The following is a 21,727-nucleotide window of genomic DNA, read 5'->3' on the forward strand; positions in this document are numbered from 1 at the left end:
TAATGGGTCATGTGAACCACAGCCTCCACTAGCCTGAGACCAGAACAACTAGATGATGCTGGGCTACAACTACCAACTGCTTAATCAGGCTCACAGTAGAAATTCCTAGGCAGAAAGGGAGAAAAAAAAAGGGGGGGGGAAAGGAAAAGAAGTCCAAAATTATTAATCTGACAAAGACTGGTAGAGCTGTTGCACCTATAGCCTCTGAACACCCTTCAAGCCCTCCAAGATCTCCTTTCTGCCCAACAACAGACAATTTGACGGAGGGAATGAGAACACCCAGGAAGACATGGACCCCTCTGACAATCAACATAGGAGATGAGAAGAGCAGTACGTACACAATAGCAAAGCTCAGAGGCAGGAAGGAAGGAGGACAGAAACGGAACCCAGGGAGGAAAGGCGAAAAGTTACACCAAGGGGATGGCAACCAACATCAGGGAAAAAAAAACATGTGTACAAAGGGCTGAGTGGAAAACTGACTTGCCCTGTAAATTTTCACCCAAACCACAATGAAAGGAAAAGAGAAAGGACACCTGGTATTGCTAAATCTGGAAATCCATCTGCAGAAGAATGAAACAGGACCCACACCTCACACTACAGACAAAAACAAACTCAACGAGGATTAAAGACCTAAGTGTAAAACCTAGAACCATAAAAATCACCAAACAGGAGCTCATCCACCTGGCATGCATACACTATCAAACAGAACTGAAAACATGCCAACAGTCCAAGATAAAATACATTACTGGGGCCTTCTCAAGATTTTGATGCTTATGTGCATCAAAAGATTTCACGTGAACAAAAGAATAGAAAGAGAACCTACAGACTGGGAAAACATTTTGGCAGTGACATATTAGACAATGACTACTCCCTAAAATGTTACTGTTGTTGCTGTTAAGTGCCTTCAAGTTGGTTCCAACTCATAGCATAGCAGCCCTGTATGGCGTTTCTGAGGCTGAAGTGCTTTGCAGGAGCAGGAAGCTTCAACTTTCTCCCATGGAGCAGCTGGTGGGTTCCAACCACGGACCTTGTGATTCAGAGCCCAGTGTTTATCCTACAGAGCCGCCATGTTCCCGAAATGGAACACCGCAATAAGAAGATAAATAATCCAATTTAAAAATGGGCAGAAGACATGAACAGACACTTCACCAAAGAAGGTATTCAGGAGGCCAATAAAAATATGAAGAAATGTTCACAATCATTAGTCACTGTTGTTGTTCTTAAGTGCTGATGATAAGTTCGTTACAACTCAGAAAGACCCTGGGCAGGGTTTCTGAGGAGCAGCTGGTGGGTTTGAACTGCCGACCTTCCAGTTAGCAGTCCAGTACTTATCCCACAGCGCCACACCACTAGAGATGCAAATCAAAATGAGATGTTATCTTACCCCAACATTTATAGCAAAGTTCAAAACCACAGAAAACAACAAATACAACAAGAAAATAGACAGGGATGGTCCTCTACTCTGGTGGGACTGTAAAATGGTGCAGCCACTGTGGGAAACAGCATGGCGCTTCCTTAACAAGCTGGAACTAGAAATACCACAGCGTGACCAAAGAAGAACTGTGGCAAGACTAGGTGGCTGCACAGCCCTGTTCATCACTGAATGGGTGGGGGTATGGAGGGCCAGGGGAGAGCATAGCCACAAACAGATAAAGGTCTGACAAAGGCTATGTGTACATATGTGTACGTAGGTATTTACCTCTACTGCATCTGTGAATGTGGTGGGGAGCACAGGTGGCACAAGTAGGAAAACATCTTAGACATTACCAAACAACTTGAGTGAACGAATTGCTAGCTCTGGGGCTTAAGATGCTAGTTTAGGAGACACCATGGTTAATTGACATAACGTAGTCCGCAAAGACAATGTTCTCCATCCTACTCTGGTGAGTAGTAACTGGGATCTTAAAAGCTCATGAGCAGCCATCTAGCGTGTAACTATTGGTCTTTCCCCATGCTGAAGAAAGAAGAGTGATGGAAACTGAAGATGCTTGAAGTCAATCAGTCCAATGAACTAATGCAACACGTGAACATCAGAAGACCAGAAGACGTAGATGGTGCCTGGCTATCACTATCAACCATTCTGAATGTGATCATATTAGAAGGTCCTGGATAGAGTAAGAGAGAATATGGAACAAAACTCAAAAATATAAAAAGATCAGCATTACTGGTCAGAAAGAAACTGGGCGAACATGAGAATAGAGCCTACAGTCACCTTGAGGTCTGGAATTGAACTCACCCTCATGGCTCAATTTTCAGCCAAGAGGTAGGTAAGTATATAGTGTGGGGACAGCAAGGTGTGCTCACCATGGAACGGTCACCCACTCCAGATCAAAAGTGCAACATTTAAGGACACAGTTCAGAAAGCTGGACAGAAGGGTGGAATGGAAAAGCTAGAGAACCACAAGGAAGAAGTGGATTAATTGAGGCAGGAATTGCAGTCACTGAGATGAAAGGAAGTGTATGATTTGTTGGATGGAAAACTGATGATCGGTAAACCTTCAATCAGTTCAATAAAAGGTTTTTAAAGAAAGAATATAATTCCCAATCGATTATGGTCAAGACAATTCCAATTCATTCTTCATAATAAATTCCATTTCCATAATACCTTATCTAAACAACTTTCTTGAAAATAAAAGTATAAATATAAGAAAGGACTCTTACCTTTCTGAATGGATGAAGAAAAATTCAGATATCCAAAAATCAAGAACCAATCATGCCCTGAGGTAGCAGCTGAGACCACAGTCTGAATCCAGAAATTCAAGGAAGACAGAAAGGCCTCCTGTGGAGGTCGGCCAAGCCTTGGCCATCCACAGAGGCTGCTCACAATCTCCAGAGCACCCATGCAACCTACACCCCCAAAACAGACACACACAACACTTACTGCTCTGAAGGCGCCAGTGTGAAACTCATTCTTAATAACTCCTTGTTAAACAAGGACTCCTGCGTTCCCATTTTACACATGGGGCCCTGCCAGTGTTGTAGCCTGTTCTGCTCACAGGAAAAGCATCACTCACTCTTGACGGAGAAATAGAAGAAGAAAGTGGCCTGGAGTAGGTTCCCACTCACAGTGACCCTGTGTAGGGCGTCCATGGAACAGCTGGTGGGTTTGAACTGCTGATCTTGTCAAGAGTCAGTGATGATCCGACAGATAGCAGCACACCAGGATTCCTTGAGTCTCTTTGTTATTGTTGTTGTTAAATGCCATGGAGTCAGTTCCCAATCATAGGAACCCTGTATACGGCATCCAAGGAACAGTTGGCAGATTTGAACCTCCAACCTTGTGGTTAGCAGTCCAGTGTTTACCCTACAGTGCCACCAATGTTCCTCTACAGACTGAATGTTGTTGTTGCTAGGTGTCATCAACAAAATACTCATAGCAACCCATTATAGGGTTTCTGAGGAGCAGCTGGTGGGTTTGAACCACCGACCTTGCAGTTAATAATCTAGTGCTTATCCTACAACACCACACCAGGACTCCTCTACAACTGAATCTTGTTGCTAAGTACCCTCTACAGAATGGCTATGGTTTCAACTCATAGTAACCCTTTATAGAGTTTCCAAGGTTCAGCTGGTGGGTTTGAACCGCCAGCCTTGTGGTCAGCAGTCCAGTGCTGACCCTACTGTCACACCTGGAAGTATAGTCTTCTTTGAAATATCAGTGAAAATACTAATTACTCTCTAAGAGACGACAGAAAATGCTGTGATAAAAAGAACGTATGGACTTGAGAAAAAGAACTGCTTTAGTTTCCTTGGAGTCAGAACCGACTGGACAGCACTTAATAACACCAATACACTATCAAAACTTCAGAGGCTATCAAGATAATCTGACAAACATGTAATGGAAACATAATCTGTCAATTGTATCCCTAAAGGCAACACACAAGTAAACTATCAATGAGTTAGGAAAGGTGTCGAAGCTACAGGAAGAACGGATTTCCTACAGGAAGTGAAGGAAAACGTAAATAAGCTGTGAGGTACTCTAAAACCCCATATTAAAACCTACCTGTTCCTTCTAAATCAATGTGCAGATTTCAGCTACATCAGACCCAAGTGCAAATAAGGTACAGTCAGTCTCCAGGTTACGAACCTACAACTTACATACTGCCTGTAGTTATGCACCAACCCCCGTAAAATCCAGCACATCAAAAATTTGATGACCTCAAATATAACAAAGCCACAGTTGTTCCTCCTCTCAAGAGCAGGTCCACCACTTCCGGTGCGCTGCCATTCCGATTTATGTCCGTTGTGACCTTCAGAACCGTACAGCAATGTGTTTCAAGAAACCAAACACTAACGACCTTCTGTTCTGGCAAATATTTATGGCCTTGGAAATCCTATACAGGGATGGTATGAGTTGGAACTGATTCAAAGGACTTATCAACACCACCACCCGAGTAAGCCTAGAAAAAGACACATTTACAGCTGCTTTATCTTCTACCCAAAATCCAATTCACACATCAAAATAGTTCTTCGTCTAAACTCCCTCTAAGTTTCATTGTAGCAGCAAACTGTAGGCAAAGAAACTCTCTGCCGTCAAATGGACCCCGACTCCTGACCACTAGGCCTTACTCCAAGGCTGTCCTGGTTCCCGTGGGAGCAGCCAGTGGGTTTGAAACACCAACCTTTTGGTTAGCAGTCCAACATTTAGCCCACTGCACCACTTAGGAGTCTGTGAAGCAAAATTGGGGTTGTTGTTGTTGTTGTTGTTAACAGCCACCCAGTCAGTTCCAACTCATAGTGACCCTGCATAGGGTTTCATTACTCATACTCCCTGCGTATTCAATCCTAAAATCATTTAGCACACTACTCTATATAATATAGCCACCACCAAAGACATGTATATCTTCCCCTAAACAATAAAGATATTCGGATACGTAGAGATACAAGAGAGCTTTGAAAAGGTGGTAGAAAAATTCCACGATCTTTTCATTCCGTATTTCCAAATGTGTTCAAGCCCCCCTCGCAGATTACATGAAATTAAGATAGCTGATAGGAGCTTTGCTGTAAACTCAGTATGTATGAGAATTAGTTTCTGCAAATGAAAATAATTTAACAACAAATGCGGACTATGCGACTGTCCCTTCGCAACTTGCCTTCTGACTGTCCCGGCATGCTATGGCACGTCCCTGATTTCGGCAGTCTTATGGTGTGCACAGCACGGGGTCGGTCGGGCCTGCTCACCTCATACTATTCATTATCACAGTTGCATCGGCACCTGGGTGGTGCTTGCTTCAGTGATTTGGTTTTTGTATTTCTGTGTCATTTGATGAGACAAAGATGTTTAATGACTGAAGAGTGAAAAGCAAGGGGATTTGTAACACGGTGTCCAGGAAAGCGGGCACTTCTGGCTGAAGAAGGCTGAGAGCAGGAGCCGACACGCAGTGTTTCGTGACATGTGTGGTACAGACATGAAGGGTTACTCTGCTGTTTTCTGTAACCTGTGCACTTATCATATGTAGACCAATAACCACCTTGTCATTAAAATCCTAAAACACAATGGTATCAGCCACTCACTGTGCAGATGTATACTTCTAAGTGGGTTTCAGACAACTCTGCAGTCCCATAACAGACCTCCACAGGCCAACGAATTTGTGAATTACGTTGGTACATCCTCAGACTCCTTATTCAAAGACAGCATGCTGGAAATAGCCCTAAAGAGTGGCCACATCCTGGCTGCTTCTGAAAGCACTGTTACGTTTTAGGGTTTCTCTTTTCCTTCACCACGCACTGCCTATATTCTGTCCCATGTCACCATCCCCATGCTGGCTCCGTGGGGCTCTCCCAGATGCCAGTGCAGCCCCAGCCAGCTACTTCCCAGTAATATGCTTCTCTGGACCCACTCCCTGTGGACAGGGGTCCTGTCAGCCCCTGGGGTCTACTCCCTGCCCACTCCCTGTCTTCTGTGTCTGTGCCCGGCTCCCTGTGGACAGTGGTCCTGTCTGCCCCTGGAGTCTACCCCCTGTCCATACCCTGTTGGCCCTGAGTCTGAGAATGAGCCAATGGTCCCAGCTGGCTAAAGTACAGAGCCGCCTGAAGTCGAGGACAGGACAACAAACAATACACTTGATCGGGAGAAGCTGTTTTTTGAAAAATCAGAACCAAGTGCTGATCTGCCCACTGCAATGACATAGCGGGAACGTACTAAATATACCCGCCTGGCACCACAAGAGAGTTTCTCAGAAACTGCAGAGGACATTCTAAGAGTAAAAGTGACAGCTGGAATGCTGATGGCAGCAGCGCCCTCTGCTGGGCCCTGAGATGAACCGCAGTGAAAGGAAATACACTCAACCGCATTCTAAGTCTAGCAGTGCCAAGCTTAAAAAAAAACAAATTAAAAGATAAAAGGTGAATAGCTCCATCTCCATTTCTCAGATTCCCCTTTGTTTCCTGGAACTTCTTAGATGTTCTTTCAAGCATCTAAGGGATTTTGTTAAGCATTACCACAAAACAGGCTCCCATGCTGCCTTAGCAAGTTAGCCGAGAGGGCCCAGCCCGTTTGGCCCCTAAGATGCCAACACTTTGAAAAGATAGTCACAGTCACACAGACTAGGAGACTCCATCCTATCTCTAGTCTTTGTCTCACGTACTTAGGGCGTCATCAGGAGGTACCAGTCCCTGGGGAAAGACATCATGCTTGGTCAAGTGGAGCGTCAAGAGAACCCGAGGAAGATCCTCCCTCCACCAGACTGACTGACAGAGTGGCTGCAAGGGTGGGCTCAAACAGGATGAGTGAGGACATCGCAGGACCAGGCACTGTTTCGTTCTTGAGACAGAGAGTGAATATGAATCAGAACTGATACAACAGTGATGGGATTTATTGGCTGGAGTTGAGAATTTAACGAAACTATCAGCACTTTAACAACAACACCCGTCTGATAAAAACCTACAACAAATATATATAATCATAGGACATTTAAGATATCCCTACTGAGTTGGAAATACAAAATGATCCGGCCCACGCTGAAGGGAATTTGCCAGTGTGTCCTTCAAAATTACACATGAAGCAGCTCTGTGTCCCTGGAGATAGATGTCCCCGTCCCTTCAGGTTGTTTGAAGGGATCTTGGTCTTTCGGGCATGGCACAAATCCAGGTGAGGGAAAAGGGAGGAAAGTCCCCTCAATCCCTGTAGGGTTAATTTATTCAAAAGGGAAATAATAAGAAAATACTCAACATGCAACAATCTTGTGAAGAAACTGAAGGAAAGCCACAGAACATGGCAAAGACAGAGGAAGACCCTCCTGCAGATGTCCCACTGGTGGCAGGAGAAGGTGTAAGCCAGGAAGCGCCGGGATGACTACAGTCATGTCAAGAGACACGACAGGGCGGTCTGAGCAAGAAGAGAACAGTCCGAGGGACTACAACAGACTAAATTACATCCAATAAATGTTTTAGTCCATGAGACAATAATGGTTGTTGTTGTTAAGTGACGCCAAGCAGGTTCCAACCCATAACGGCCCTGCACAGGGTTTCCGAGGCTGTCTTAAGTCTTTACGGGAGCTGAAAACTTCATCTTGCTCCTGCAGAGTAGTTGGTAGGCTCGAACCAATGTCCGTGTGGTTCTCAGTACAGTATATAGCCTACTCCCATGAATTCATAATAAAAGCTGAAAAACCAAAGTCGCCGCTACCGAGTCCACTCCGACTCCTGGGGACTCTGTAAGACAGAGCAGAACTGCCCAGATGGCTTCCACAGCTGCAGGCTTAATGGGAGCAGACTGCCTCCCCATTGTCCCATGGAACTGTACATGGGTTCAAATGACCAGCTGTCTGATTAGCAGCCAAGTGCTTCAGCACAGTGCCCCCAAGGTTCCTGTCATTCACAATGCTGCCCCAAAAGCAAAACCAAACCAATCGATGAGCTCCAAAGACTGCCATAGCATCAATTTACCATTCTGCAAATTAATAAAGGGAAACAATCAAGAACCTAGCTTGCAAAAGTTTCCTGTACCAACTGTATTTCATGTAACTAAACAGGAGTGTGGTGTAGGCCAGTAGAATGAGCACTGGACCGCAAGAAAAGTTTGAATTGCAAGGTCGGTGGTTCCAACTCACCAGTCATTTCTCGGAAACTCTAGACAGAGTCGCTAAGAATCAGAACCGACTCCATGGCATTTACAACAATGACAACAAATAGCTGATAAGAAAGATGTCATCTTTGTAAATGAATTCTGGCTAAGAGATGGAGAAGAGATGATACATGTGGGAAGTCTTCCTTCTGCAAGCTCTAACGAAGAAGTGGATCGGAACCCTCATCGGCAGTCAACACTAAAACAACCAGGTCTGCATTCACAGAGGCTGAGAGGGCCTGGTCAGTCGACATCACCACCATTTAGACCTCTGGACCCTTCTGGTAAAAAGCAAGAGCAAGTGCTCAAAATCACACATCAAGTATTCTTGCCCCGCAAAGGGAGAAAATCCAAATCAAATCAAATGTCTAGATAAAAATGCCAGCGACTAATCATAGGGCGGAAGTGGGGAAAGCGCTACATTTGTGGGGGCCGCAGCCAATGTCTCGGAAAAAACGTGTACCAGCTGTTGGATGGAAAAGCAATCTGCCCTGTACAATTTCACTCAAATCATAACCAAAAGTTGATGAAAACAGAAAAGAAGAAGAGGAAGAGATACGGGAACTGGAGAAACATGCGGATGCCGGACGTATGCATCCAAGACGCAGAAAACTGCACAGCACAGACAGCCGGTCTGCTTTCTTCATCAGAGCAGCATGGGAAGGTGAATGGGCCGTCTGAAGTCACAGGAGACTGGAGAAGCAAGTCCCACCAAACAGGGAGTAACTGCAACACAAAGTACACAAAGGGACATGAAAGCTGGAACGCTTGTATTTTACCTCAGACCAAACAGATTTCAGAGTAAACAAGATCACCAAGGAGAACGTAGGTTATTCATAATGACAAGTGGCCAATTGTTGCTGCCGAGCGCTGTCCAGTTGGTTCCGACTCCTACCGACCCTGTCTAGGGTTTCTGAGGAAACGTAGGTGGGTTTGAACTGTCAACTTCTCTGTTAGAGGTCCAGTGCTTATACTACAATGCCACAAATTAGTTATGATGTTTATAAATATGATTACAGGGATTCAAATTACACGAAGCAAAACTGGATAGAAGAACAAGGATACACAGACAACTTCACAATTACAGCTGAGTATTTTAAGGCCTTTCTCTCAGTAATAGATCAAAACAAAACAAAGCCAGCGCCGTGAGGTGGAGTCCTGCTCACAGGGTGCAGCAAAACTGCCCAGGACATTCCCAAGGCTGCCATCTTTATGAGAACATTTCTCCCTCAGAGTAGCCAGTGTATTCGAGCTTCCTCTGGGAGCGTAGTGGTTACGAATCGGGCTGCTAACCTCAAGGTCGGCAGTTCAACCTACCAGCTGTTCTGTGGGAGAAAGATGAAGTTTTCTGCTCCCATAAAGACTACAGCCTCAGAAACCCTGTACAGGGTCGCTATGAGTCGGAACCGACTCCACGGCACATAACCACTACCACCACCGTTTTTGGTTAGCAGTCCAGCACTATAACCACATCACCATCAGAGCTCCTTGATAAAAACAGAAAGTAAAACCAAACCCACTGCACTGAGTGGGCTCTGACTTGTAGCACCACTACACGGGGTCTTTGTGGAAACAGATGACCTCATCTTTCTCCTGAAGACCGGCTGAGGGGCTTCAACCACCAACCTTGGGAGATTAGCTGCCAAATGCTTAACCCACCACACCACCAGGGATCCTTTGATAAAAACAAGGAGGCAGAAAGAAAACCAATAAGGAGACAGAAGAGTTAAACACATCCAACCCACTTAGCCCAATTTGCATCACAGAGCATTACACTGGGTAAGTCCTTCTTCAACCCAGAGGGAACCTTCCCTGAGAGAGATCAAACCTGGGTACAACAAGTCTTAACAGTAAAGCAAGTCTCCATCAATTTTAAAGGGCTCACATTATATAAAGTATGTGTTCTACCTATAAGGAAATTAAATTCTAAATCAATAAAGTAAGATAACCAAATACTAGAAAATCAGTAACACTGTTCCCTCGGACCCACCGAACAAAGGAAAAGTCTAAGTGAAATTAGAAAGCATTCTAAACAGAATGAAAGAGAACACAAAGGATACCACAATGTGTTGTTAAAGCTGTATTTAGAGGGAAATTCATAGCATTAAAGATCTCCAAATTCGGGGCGGGGGTTGCTGTTGTTGTTATGTGCCATGGAGTCGGTTCCAACTCATAGCAACCCTGTACAGGGTTTTCAAGGCTGTAAATCTTTACGAGAGCAGAAAGCCTCATCTTTCTCCTAGGGGGTGGGGGGTGGGGGGAAGAAGTTCTCAAACCAAGGACCACAGCTTCTCCCTTAACCAACTAGAGAAAGGAGAAGGGTTGGTATCTCCAACGTCTTACCCTGGTCGGGCCGCACACTGAAACCGCTGGCAGAACCCAACTCCTATAGAGGGAGAGGGGGTGGGGTGAAAGAGCCGGCCAGGGTACTCCACAATTCCTAGAACCCCAAAGGCGTCTAGAAGGACAGGTGTGCCGAGAGATGGTAAAGTTACTGTGACAATTCTTACTTCAGACAGAAAAACGGGCACCCTATTCTGTTCAGCCTTTTCATGTGACACTGAAACAAAAATTTATGTATTTCACCTTTGTTGGAAAAGAGATTTCGAAACGTGCTGCACAGGTAGGAGGCTCGTCCGTTGTGCAAGTCCACGTGGAGCTGGTAACCCTGCAAGCCGTACTCCGGGACATCATCCAGGAAGGGGCTGTGAGGGGGCAGCTCATAGGGGCTACAAAGCCAAACAAAATAAGCACAGACATGAAATACCCAAAGCTGTGAAAAGACTTTAAATTTTAAAATTAACATCCATTCAAAGCACCCCATCCTGTCAATGAGACCCTCTACAGTTCCCAAGAGTCTTCAAAACCAAGGGCTCAAAATGCCGGCTCCATGTTCCTGCGCCATGCTCCTGGGAAGGGAAGGGTCTGAGACCAGCTCCCCAAAGGTGGCCAAAGCTGCCAGAGTCCTCTCACAGGAAGGACAAAGTCCCACACAGCAGACGTGCACACCAGAACCAGGATGCTGTCCCAGAGCGAAGACATGTCGAGCTTTATGCCATAAGGGGAGGCAATAGGTTCCCGTGCTCTCAGGGAGCTTCTTGGAGAATTTGAACCATGCAGGGAAATGAACAGAGCCCACCCCACTTGGAGACACCTGCATGTAGGATGACACACACACACACATTGCACAAACCAGAGCACGTCTGCTGACCAGAGTCAGCCAACAGACCATGAGTGTGAGCATCCTGCTATCAAGAACTGCCCAGCAAAACAAGAGCGTTCACTTCAGAGCAGAGGATTGGAGGGCTAGCCTGGCACCTCACAGTCACCAACTCATCCCACCCTCAGTTAGAGTGTCTATTTGTTGTGGATTGCCTACCCAAGAACAAAGAGAAGAAACCCGGACTCATGAAGCCATGGTTAAGGTAAACACGTCGGTTGGCTTCTATCTCCCACTAAAAACAGATAGCTTTGTAACTGTGCTCAACCTCCTCATCCTTCACACTGACCGGACAGAAACGGAGTGGGCACGTAGGAACGTCATACGTACGTGGTGACTGAGCCCCGTGTACTCCTCTCCATGAGCTGATGGAGGTGAAGATTCGCCATCACAAAAGCCAACTCTTCCTCCCTCTGAAAATGAAGTGACAAGAACCCATTTCAATGGAAACATTTTAGTTCCCCACGGGTCTTTGTGCCAACCACAGCGCTTTCATCTTGCAGACAGATGCAGTGCTAGTACTGATTGCAGTATATGAAGATGTGTGTGTCACGCCGACAGCCGACTCACCCAATTGATGCCCCCGTACTGGCAGAAGAGACACTCTGCTAGGTGACTGGGAGACTGGGCACTGGGCGCTCTGGCCTGTTTCAGATTCTCCCAAAGATAAAGGCTGGGAAGATGTTCACAGACACAGACCTATCCAGGAACATTTAACCAAAAAGGCAACCATGGAGCTGATGATTCCAACTCACAGCAACCCTGTAGGTAAAGCAGAACTGCCCGGGGTTTCCAAGACCGTGACTGTTCACGGAGGCAGGCTGCCTCATCTGTCTCCTGTGGAGTGGCTAATTGCTTTGAACTGCCAACCCTTCTGTTAGCAACCCGGCAGGGGTGATTGGGTCCATCACGTTGTTCTGACACCGATTCCCCCTAAATGCACCACCGCCACTGCCTGGTGACCCCCCAACACCCACCCAGAGTCCCTGTCACAGCGCCGTCAGCTCAGCTCCATGGATTCCCACGTGAAAAGTATTTCAAATAAACCGCCATTGTGCCCACAGCCCTGCAGCCCGAGGGACGGAGAGAGCACGACCAGCTGCCGCAGCAGGCTGAAAAATGGAGAAAAGTGCCATGGGGAGCTGCCAAGGCAGACTGCGGTCCTCAGATTCAAATCTGTGAACAAGTGTCTTCAAACACTAGGCCCTCAGTCAGCCTGCAGGTCAGGAGCTGAGCTCACCCCCGCAGCTCCATTTGCAGCCAAGCAGTAGATGGATCTATGGGGGGACAACAACACTAGTGAGGTACCCACACCACAGAAGGGTCCACCATTGGAGATGGAAAGAGCAGCGTTGACCCAAAGACCCGGTTCAGAAGGGTGGGGAAAGGAGGAGGAAAGGAAACAGGAAACGCAGAGAGGAAGTGGGCTAGGGGAGGTTGCACGGAGGGGATTGTCACCAGTGAAATGACACAAAGCTCATGCACAGCTGGACACTGAATTGATGAGCTGTTCTGTAAACCTCACCCGATGCATAACCGTTAAAAAAAGACACTCAGAGGCAAAAGCAGCCTCTTGAACAAAGGCGTGCTGTGCAGGAGAGTCACATGAGGACCCTTTTCCTGAGTTGAGTCAGTGCCCCCTGGGGCAAGGAACCCTCTCCACACCTGACACCACATTTGTAGGGTAAGAAACAGTTCCGAGGCCATGACATTACAGGCAGTGAGAGGACATGGAAGACAAGAAGTGGGGAACGTGGGTTGGTGGACAGGGAGACAGGAAGACCCGAGAGAGTAAAGGGGTAGCGGGAACAAAGCATCAAGACACAAAACGCCTGTCGGAGGTCACGGTGGGACAGCAATCATCTCTGTGGGATCGAGGCCATGGAGCTAGAAAACCAGCAGCCTGAGGAGATGCTAAACTGGATGCATTGAGTGGAAAGTCTCTGAGGGTTTGGGTTTTGATGTCACACTCGGCGGTGATTGGGGAGGGGCTGTGACCTATGGTGCACACAGGGACCCCTACCCTACCTTCCAGAGCCCCACCACGAGGCCAGGATTCAGGCAGAAGACCCGGACAAGCTTGTCACAGCCCACAGGGGTGGTCTCTGCCAGGCCGCTGAGACTATACTGGGCAATTAAAGAGCGCCATCGGAGTCTAGGCACATCCCTGTGAAGGAACAAGAGACAGGGGTGAACATCCGGGGCACGTGGCCGCAGGTTAGGGTGCTCCTGAAGAGCCTGCAGAGCTGTGCTCGGGGTACACTGTCGCCCGCATGACCTCTGAGAGCAGACAGCAGAGCAGATGTGTTCAAACTCTACCCTGTGATCTCTGACCCCTTCACCATCCACGCAATCGTCCTTCAGAAGGACGACGAGGAGTCAGGAGTGAGGGAGACGTGAAACTATCTCCTACTCACTCCCCAAACCCAGCACAACACAATGATCAAACGAGACTCTTCATGCAGGCTGCGTGTTGTTCTTGCTGTTAGGTGCTGTCGAGTCAGTTCCAACCCACAGCAACTCTGTGTCCAACAGCAATAAACAATGTGCAGTCCACGCCGTCCCCCCGTTTGTTGCTGAACCTGAGCCCACTGCTGTCTCCAGTGCATCATTCCAGGCCGAAGGGCTCTTCTTACAGCAATGTAACAGACGGTGCTCCACTGCTCTTCCTACGGTTTACTGGGGCCAGCCACTCAAACGATTGTGAGGAGGGTGCAGGACTGGGTGCTGGGTGGTGTTTCCTTCTCCTGGGATCCATATGCGTCGGAGCCAACCCAACAGCACCTGACAACAACATGCATTCAGAAGCGGCCCACCTCTGCTTCTCCCTAGTCTGGAAGCTCAGCTGAAGCCTGTCCACCATGAGGGACCCTGCTGGTAGTTGAAGTACTAGTGGCCTAGCATCCAGCAAGGCAGTGGCAGGCGGCCACCGCAGCACAGCAAACGGGACAGTAGTCCAGACGTGGAGATGGAACACTGGAGATGACACCACAGAAGGTGGTTCCTTAGGCCGCTCAGAGCCATGAGCGAGGAGAGTCCCGAGAGCACGGGCACTGTGACGATGGAGAACAAACACAAGTGTGTCCGTGAAGGAGGCATGCTGGGACCTTCCTACCTCAGGTGCTGCCTGAAAAAACAGATGGAGGCTGGATGCTCATCCGAAGACCAGCCGACCACAGGGAGGTGTTCTGGAAGCAGCATCACACAGATGTAGGTGCCTGTCGTCCCAGGGACCTGGGGACGTCCCCTCCAGCACAGGCGCAGTAGTGTTGGCTGTGAAGTTAAGACTGGGTCAACCTGACTGGGCAGATATTCTCGGTGGTTTGGGAGTTGAGAAGCAGCTGTTCCCCCAGCATGTGGTTTAATGTGAAAACCAGTAACAGGATTAAGAATGGGATACATCTTGGTGTGGCACTAGAGGGTAAACACTGGCCTGCTAAACACAAGGTTGGTGGTTCAAACCCACCACCTACTCCTTGGAAACCCTATAGAGAGTCGCTGAGAATCAGAACTGATTGACCAGCACAACAAATCACATCATCATCAATCCCACCGCCACCCTGATCCAATTTATGGGAGTTTCCAGGAGTGTAGCACACAATAACTTCCATCTTACTGTGAAGTGCTGTCGAGTGGGTTCCAACTCATAGCAACGTTAACGCACAACAGAATGAACAAACCACTGAGGGTCCTGCCCTGTTCTTACAATCATTACTACACTTGAACCCACTGCTGCTGCCACTGTGCCAATCAGCCTCGTTGGGGGGCTTCCTCTTTTTCGGTGATCTTCCACTTTACCAAGCATGATGTACTTCTCCAAGTCCATCCTGATTATGTGTCCAAAGTCTGAGAGATGAACTCTGGCCATCCTGGCTTCTAAAGAGCATTCTGGCTGTACTTCTTCCAAAGTAGATTGGTTTGTTCTCCTGGAAGTCCATGGGACTTTCAATATTTGTCTCCAACACCGTAACTCATATACACCAATTCTTCTATGGTCTTCCTTATTCAATGTCCAACTTGCACATGCATAAAAAGCTACTGAATATACCCATGGCTGCGTCAGGAGCACCTCAACCTATATCTTGTTGTTAAGTGCCGTGGAGTTATTTCCGACTTATACTGTCCCTGTATAGCACTTCCAAGGAGCAGCTGGTGGGTTTGAACTGCTGACCTTGTGGCAGACAGCCCAACACTTAACACTGCAGAATAAACAATCATCATTGCCGCAGCTGCTGCCCATGTGGCCAAGGGAGTCTGGGTGAGTATGGGCACCTAAGGGTCCAGGGAAGTGTAACAGAACCCACTGTGAACGTGCCGAGTCGAGTTCTCCTTGGCCTGCAGGGCTACTGGCATTGATCACAAATTTTAGGAGGTGCAGTACAAACTTCAGGCTGCACAACGCTGACAAAGGAGCATAGTTAATGAGTCTGATGATAAAAGTATAAATTACAGGGAAACGCAAACTGCAAATTGCGTAAATAAGGGGTTCGCTGTTCTTGAGGGAAGAAAATCTAATGGAAGATACAAAAAAAGACCCAAATAAGAAATTGGAAAGTTGCTCCTTTCTTATCACCAACGCAAACAAGGATCTGTTTTGCTGCATCATGAACACAGCCACTTACAAACGTGTAAGGAACACGCCTAGGAAAGGGTTCACAGGAAACTTGCATTTGTCTGCCACAACGCAGTCTACACAGCTGAGGTCTGTTGAGGTTCATGGAGATAAACTGTGTGGCTCAGATTTTCCCTGTGAATCCGGTCACTGCATGCTGCTGTTTACTGCCATCGAGTGGATTCCGACTCATAACAATCTTGTGCAGGGTGGTTTGCCTGGGAGCAGCTGGTGGGTTTGAACTGCCGACCTTTTGGTTCGCAGTCCAGTGCTGATCCTACAGTGCCACCTTAGGCATCCTGTCACTACACAGTACCCAGTATTATTGACAGTGATATCCAACTTCAAAAACATGCTCTCTTTAAGCAAGCTTTACCATCCAACACTCCCCATCTCCGTAAGTCTTTCAAGATGGTGTTAGTGAACTAGTATTGTCATAACACCCACAAACAGCACCCAAGTCAAACTAGTACTGAGCTTGTGGGATCGTTCTGCAAACACACCTTCCTATGTTTGCATAGGATATCTAAATCAATGTTCTGCTAGAAAAACCTGCCGGGTCGCACCAGGTACGTAACTTCAGAAGCACCAATGATGGGCGCAAATGCAGCAACAAGTGTGAGGCTGGCACAGTGCTCCCTTCTGTTGTGCCCAATGTCCCTAACAGCAACAACATGCCCTGTAAGCAAGCTTCCAGAATGGCTCTGCAGTGTGTTAACTTTTACTTCTGAGCATTATGAATATTCCAAGAACACAGGAAGCCCCTGACTTATGCGAGATTCCATCCCGAGGACTCGGCGCAAAGATGATTCCACCGAAGTGGAATGTCTCTTCTTTCTTTTCTCTTAGATTTCGTTATTATTGTCTTTCAAGACCAAGTCTCTATAAATCTCAACACTAAACCTCTGCGAGTGACCATCTGAGGATAACACACTTGGTAAATGACACCCTGCAGTATTGCAAGTAGCACACAGTTACTAACCACAAACGTACAGTACACACCAACAGGATGCCCTCAGTACCCCGCAGTGGACACTGTACACAGGGGCTGGCTCTGGCAGCACTGAGGAGCCGACACTCACCATGACCATGTGGGCAGAGCTCAGACATCACCAGCCATCCCCGGAGGCCAGCACATCCGAGCTCATCTGAGCTCATCACCGGGGAAAGGTCTCATCCAAGCTCATTGCTGGGGAAAGGTCTCAACCAACCTCATCACCAGGGAAAGGCCTCACCAGGGAAAGGCGCATCACCGGGGAAACGGTCACAGGAGGCTGTGCCCCACCCATCTACCCAGCAGGCACTATGAGGTATGTCAGCACCTTCCAGAGGAAGGACAGGTGTGAATGGGACCAAAACTAATGGTGACAAGGGTGGCATGGTAAACGCCACTGACAAGTCCAAGAAGGAGAGCCAAGGGGCTGGCAGGGTTGGCAGGACACTGCGCCACAGAAGGTGATGCTGTGTGTACCAGGTTCCCTCCTGATGAGAAAACTGAGCAGGAGAAATGTGCTGGGAAAAGCAAGCTGCAGCTTACCTGAGGATGGACTCAGCTCACAGCCCCTTACCACAGAACAGTATTTTTCAGGACTGTTAGGTGCCATCAAGTCCATCTGAACCCACAGTGACCTGATACACGACAGATCGACACACTGTCCCGTCCCGTGCCATCCTCACAGTTGTCACAAAGCTTGAGCCCAATGCTGCTGCCACTGTGCCAATCAGTCTTACTTGGGGGTCTTCCTTTTTTCGCTGACCCTCCACTCACCAAACATGGTCCCTCCTGATAACTAATGTCCGAAACATGAGAGACGAAGTCTCACCATCCTGATTTCTGAGAAACTTCTAGATTTGTTTGTTTTTCTGAAAGTCCATGGTACTTTCAATATTCTCCACCAACACAATAATTCAAAGGCGTAATTCAGCAGACCCTCGATAGATAAGCATTAGCTGGTACTCACTGAGCAACGCATTTTACAACTAAATCTTGTCCTCTTCCCATGGCAACCACACACACTAAACACACTAACACCCTCATTGGGGCAGAGAAAGCTACATGTGCCAGAGCAGGTACCCAGTGAGTCCAACACAAAGGTCCCTAAAAATGACAAACACCACCTCAGACTGGAGGCTTACATTACGATTTATATACTATTTACGAGAGAAGGGCAATAGAAAAGGTTTGGGTATCTTTCTGCTAAAATGGTGAAAACCTAAAACCTGCAAATTAGCCAGGAGGGTCTGCTCACTCCTTAACCATTGTGGACAACCAAGATATGGGGGGGTTGGGAGCAAGGTTTAAAACCCTCAACTGCTAACTGGAAGGTCGGAGCTTTGCACCCACCAGCCACTCCGTTGTGGGAGACAGAAGGGCAGTCTGCTTCCACAGAGACTGCACCCTCGGGAGTCCCATGAGGCAGTTCTCCAGCCAAACCCACAGCTCATAGGAACAACCGTCTCACAGCATTCCCGAGGCTGTAGTCTTCACTGAAGCTGACAGCCATGTTTTCCTTCCATAGAGCGGGTGATGGGTGTAAACCTTCGACCTTCTGGTTAGCCGTGGAGCATTTTAACCGCTGTGCCACCAAGGCTCCTAGAAACCCTGCCTTCACCTTCGCCTTTGCCTTCGCCTTCTCGGTGAGACTGGATCACTGTCACATTTCTGAGCAGATTTAACCCTTGTCCCCCTTTCGGTGACTGTTCAACTCTGTCCTATAAAGGTCTCTCTTTAAGTCAGATTCGACTCCACAGTCATGAGTTACAAAGTCACCTACACATCCAACAGCTGTGCCCAGCTGACACTTACCCATTTCTGGTGGGGGATCTGTACCGGTCCATAAAAACTGGCATCACCCCGTACAAATCTATGGTGGAGAGTGTGGCCAGGGGCGGCCAGTTTGTGCCGTGCCACACAACAGTAACGGACGTGTCGTTTACAGACAGGTCAGCCTGCTCTATGATGGACTCCTTTCCACTCTTGTCTCTCAGGGTAAGCACCCAGCCTAAACCAGAAACCCTGGAGAGAAAACAGACAAGGGGGAAACAAAGCTAAAAATGGCTGTCTCACTGTAGGACAAACAAAAGAGGCTAGAGAAATTTCAAGTATCATCTCTCAGCCATCGAGTTCCGTAAGAGTTGAAATCAAACCCTCAGAACCAACCCAACTCAGGACTCACGTTTCCATTCCTGCCACAGCTCTCCCCTGACTCCCCCTCCCCACCGGACAGACACTGGCTGGACACGGGCTCTGCTCCAGGGACCAGCAGCCCAGGCAGGAAGATGCTGGCCAGGGCAGGGGCGCGGAGAGCACTCTCAGTCTACTGAGCAGATTATGAGGGGATTTCTGCTGGACATGAAACACCAGGTCATGCATGTGGGACAGGGCGACACAGTCCATTTTACAGATGCACGAAAACACGAGTGACAGCCCCCAACATCTGAGTGGCCCGCTGCCAAGGTGCGGCTCACCTGAGTACCTCCTTGACTTTGGCGGGGAGCCCCGTGTACGGGTTCACAGGCTTCACAAGCTGGGCCACGGCCCCTCTCATGGAGGCCACCTGCTTCGCAATATACTCCTTCTTCCAGTATCCGGCTTCCCTGTCCTCCAGGGACAGGAGGGCCACGCACACCACCGTCTTCTCCATGGGATTAGCCTTCCAGCCAGAGCGCTTAGGTGGAAAAGCGGCCGAGTAGATTCTGACCCAGAGAAAGCTGGAGAAAGGACACGTCATCAGGTGCCTGTTGTGTTGTGAACCCTGATGGCTGAGTGAGTTGCGCGCTGGGCTGCTAATCTCAAGGTTAGTGATTTGAGCCCACCATGTTGCTCTTGGGGAGAAAGACTTACAGCCTCGGACACCCTACACAGGGTTTCTGTCAGTCAGAACCGACTCGCTGGCACACTGCCACCAACCACCACCTATCAGGGTGACACTGGGAGTCGGGGTACAATTATTTCCAAATCATTTCACTCCAGGAGTCCTGGTAACTCAGTTATTACAGCACTGAGCTGCTGACCAAAAGACTGGGAGTTCAAACCCACCTGCCGCTCTGCAGAAGAACAATGTGGCAGTCTGTGCCCATGAATCCTGTGCTGCAAACACTACGGAGCAGGTCCGCTCTGACCTATAAGGTCGCTAGGAGTCAGAATCAACTCGTCGGCAAAAGGCTTTGCGTTGGTTTGGTCCCAGGAAGTGGGTCTTCCCCACCATGTGCCTGTTCTTTCCCCACTTCGTCTACTGCATGAAACCATCAAGAATAACAGCCTGCCCTTTCACCCTGATGTGTGTCCTACGTATGATCAGTACTCGTCTGATCTCGTGATGTTGAGAGGCACCTAAAAGCCAAGGTGGTCAGTCACCTGCCAGAGTGCTCGTGGGAGGGCAGGAGGACACTCCCCCAGCAGCCCTCCCCCAAGACAGGACACTGAGTGCTCAGCAGGAGGGTCCCACCTCTGTTTCCCATGGAAGCCAGAGGCTGTACAAGCACAGGCTGGCAGTGGGGTGATGGCTCCAGCTCCAGGGCAGTCCCACTCTGGCCCATATACCGGACCTAACAGGTAAGTCTGGGAGAAGGGACAAGCACACTTAACTCAGTCCCTTCCTCCCCTTGCCATAGGATCAGCTTGGCTGCCAGCAGACAAGGAAAACCCACACCAAACCCACCACCTCCCAGTCAATTCCACTCCAAGGCAGGTGCCTCCACTGCCTGCTGGGACTGCCTGAGAGATGCAGAGAAGTTGGTGCACGTCCTTGGAGCTTACAGACCTACACGACCTGCTCCAACAGCTGTGCACACATCTTATCTGGTGCCCCACTCCTGTTCTTCAGCATGCAAATGCTAAACAATGAACCTGTCATATGGCAGCTGTACTGCATTAGACACTTAATTAGTCTGTCTAAAGATAACTTTGGAAACTCATCCTCTTAACTGCTCAAACCTGGTGTCCACAATTTGCATCAGGATGCCCTAAAGGCCTAACAAAGGTCTGGCTGTCTCCTTACTTGTCACTGGCCAGGTGGTAAAAGCGCCTGCTCACACATCCAATGCACAGCAGGTTCACGGCATCCAGGTAAGAAAATATCTTCAGTAGGATTTCTGAAGGCATCCTGGAAAAGTGGGGAGACAAAACCAGAAAAGTGGAGCATTGACTCCAAATCACCAAGCAGACAACTTTTCAGCTCTTATGAGGAGGAGATAAATAAGCCCTTCTGGTGATGTGCCATCCTCACAGAGGTAATGGCGGGGGGGGATTTTGGGGTGGGGGGTGAGGGCTCAATGCCGGGGTGTCTGCATCACACACACACACACTCAAGGAGACAGTAGGCGGGATTTCGCTGCTTCCTAGATGAAATCTTGCATTAGTCTACCGTGAGATCAATGGGAATACAAGAAGAAATGCGGAATGCCTTCGTAGCCACTAGTAAGATAAACACAGAATTCCTCTTCTTCCAAAACAAAACCACACACAGTAAGCAATCGAAAACGTAGAGTCTGCCTACACCATGCTCCTGAGGCCCCTGCAAGGTCCCTTCTTGATAGCATCCTCAGGGGTTTCATGAGACTCCAAGCCCACAGGATCTCCCAGTGTGTTCTGTTTGTTCATTTTTATGCACAGATAAATACAACATTGAGAAGCATTTTCAATGCCCCTCTTCTTCTCTGATCACACCACATCTGCGAGGGTTTAGAAAGCATAAGCAGGACTAGCTGGGCAGGGATGACTGCTTCAGGGGTCTTGAACATGGGGGGAAGGGAGGACCACAGAAGCCTTCACCAAGGCCTTGGGGTCTGGGATAAAGGACTGGGGAAGCCTTTGACCAATTTAAATGGT

The 21,727-nt window shown here is 48.3% G+C and overlaps 1 protein-coding gene across 1 annotated transcript in view; it reads right to left on the bottom strand.

Moving 5' to 3' along the window:
* Positions 1–21,001, bottom strand: part of FBXO15 (F-box protein 15) — a 31,777-nt gene extending 10,776 nt beyond the window's left edge. The window contains exons 1-6 of the mRNA XM_006837554.1: positions 20,898–21,001; positions 19,366–19,608; positions 18,704–18,913; positions 13,314–13,440; positions 11,616–11,698; positions 10,652–10,794 (exon numbers count right to left, since the gene is read on the bottom strand). Of these exons, the coding sequence (XP_006837617.1) occupies positions 10,652–10,794; positions 11,616–11,698; positions 13,314–13,440; positions 18,704–18,913; positions 19,366–19,608; positions 20,898–21,001 (910 nt within the window). The remainder of the gene's footprint in view (positions 1–10,651; positions 10,795–11,615; positions 11,699–13,313; positions 13,441–18,703; positions 18,914–19,365; positions 19,609–20,897) is intronic.
* Positions 21,002–21,727: the final 726 nt, after the last annotated feature.

The sequence above is a fragment of the Chrysochloris asiatica genome, unplaced genomic scaffold (genome assembly GCF_000296735.1).
Source record: "Chrysochloris asiatica unplaced genomic scaffold, ChrAsi1.0 scaffold00021, whole genome shotgun sequence".
Classification (NCBI taxonomy): Eukaryota; Metazoa; Chordata; class Mammalia; order Afrosoricida; family Chrysochloridae; genus Chrysochloris; species Chrysochloris asiatica.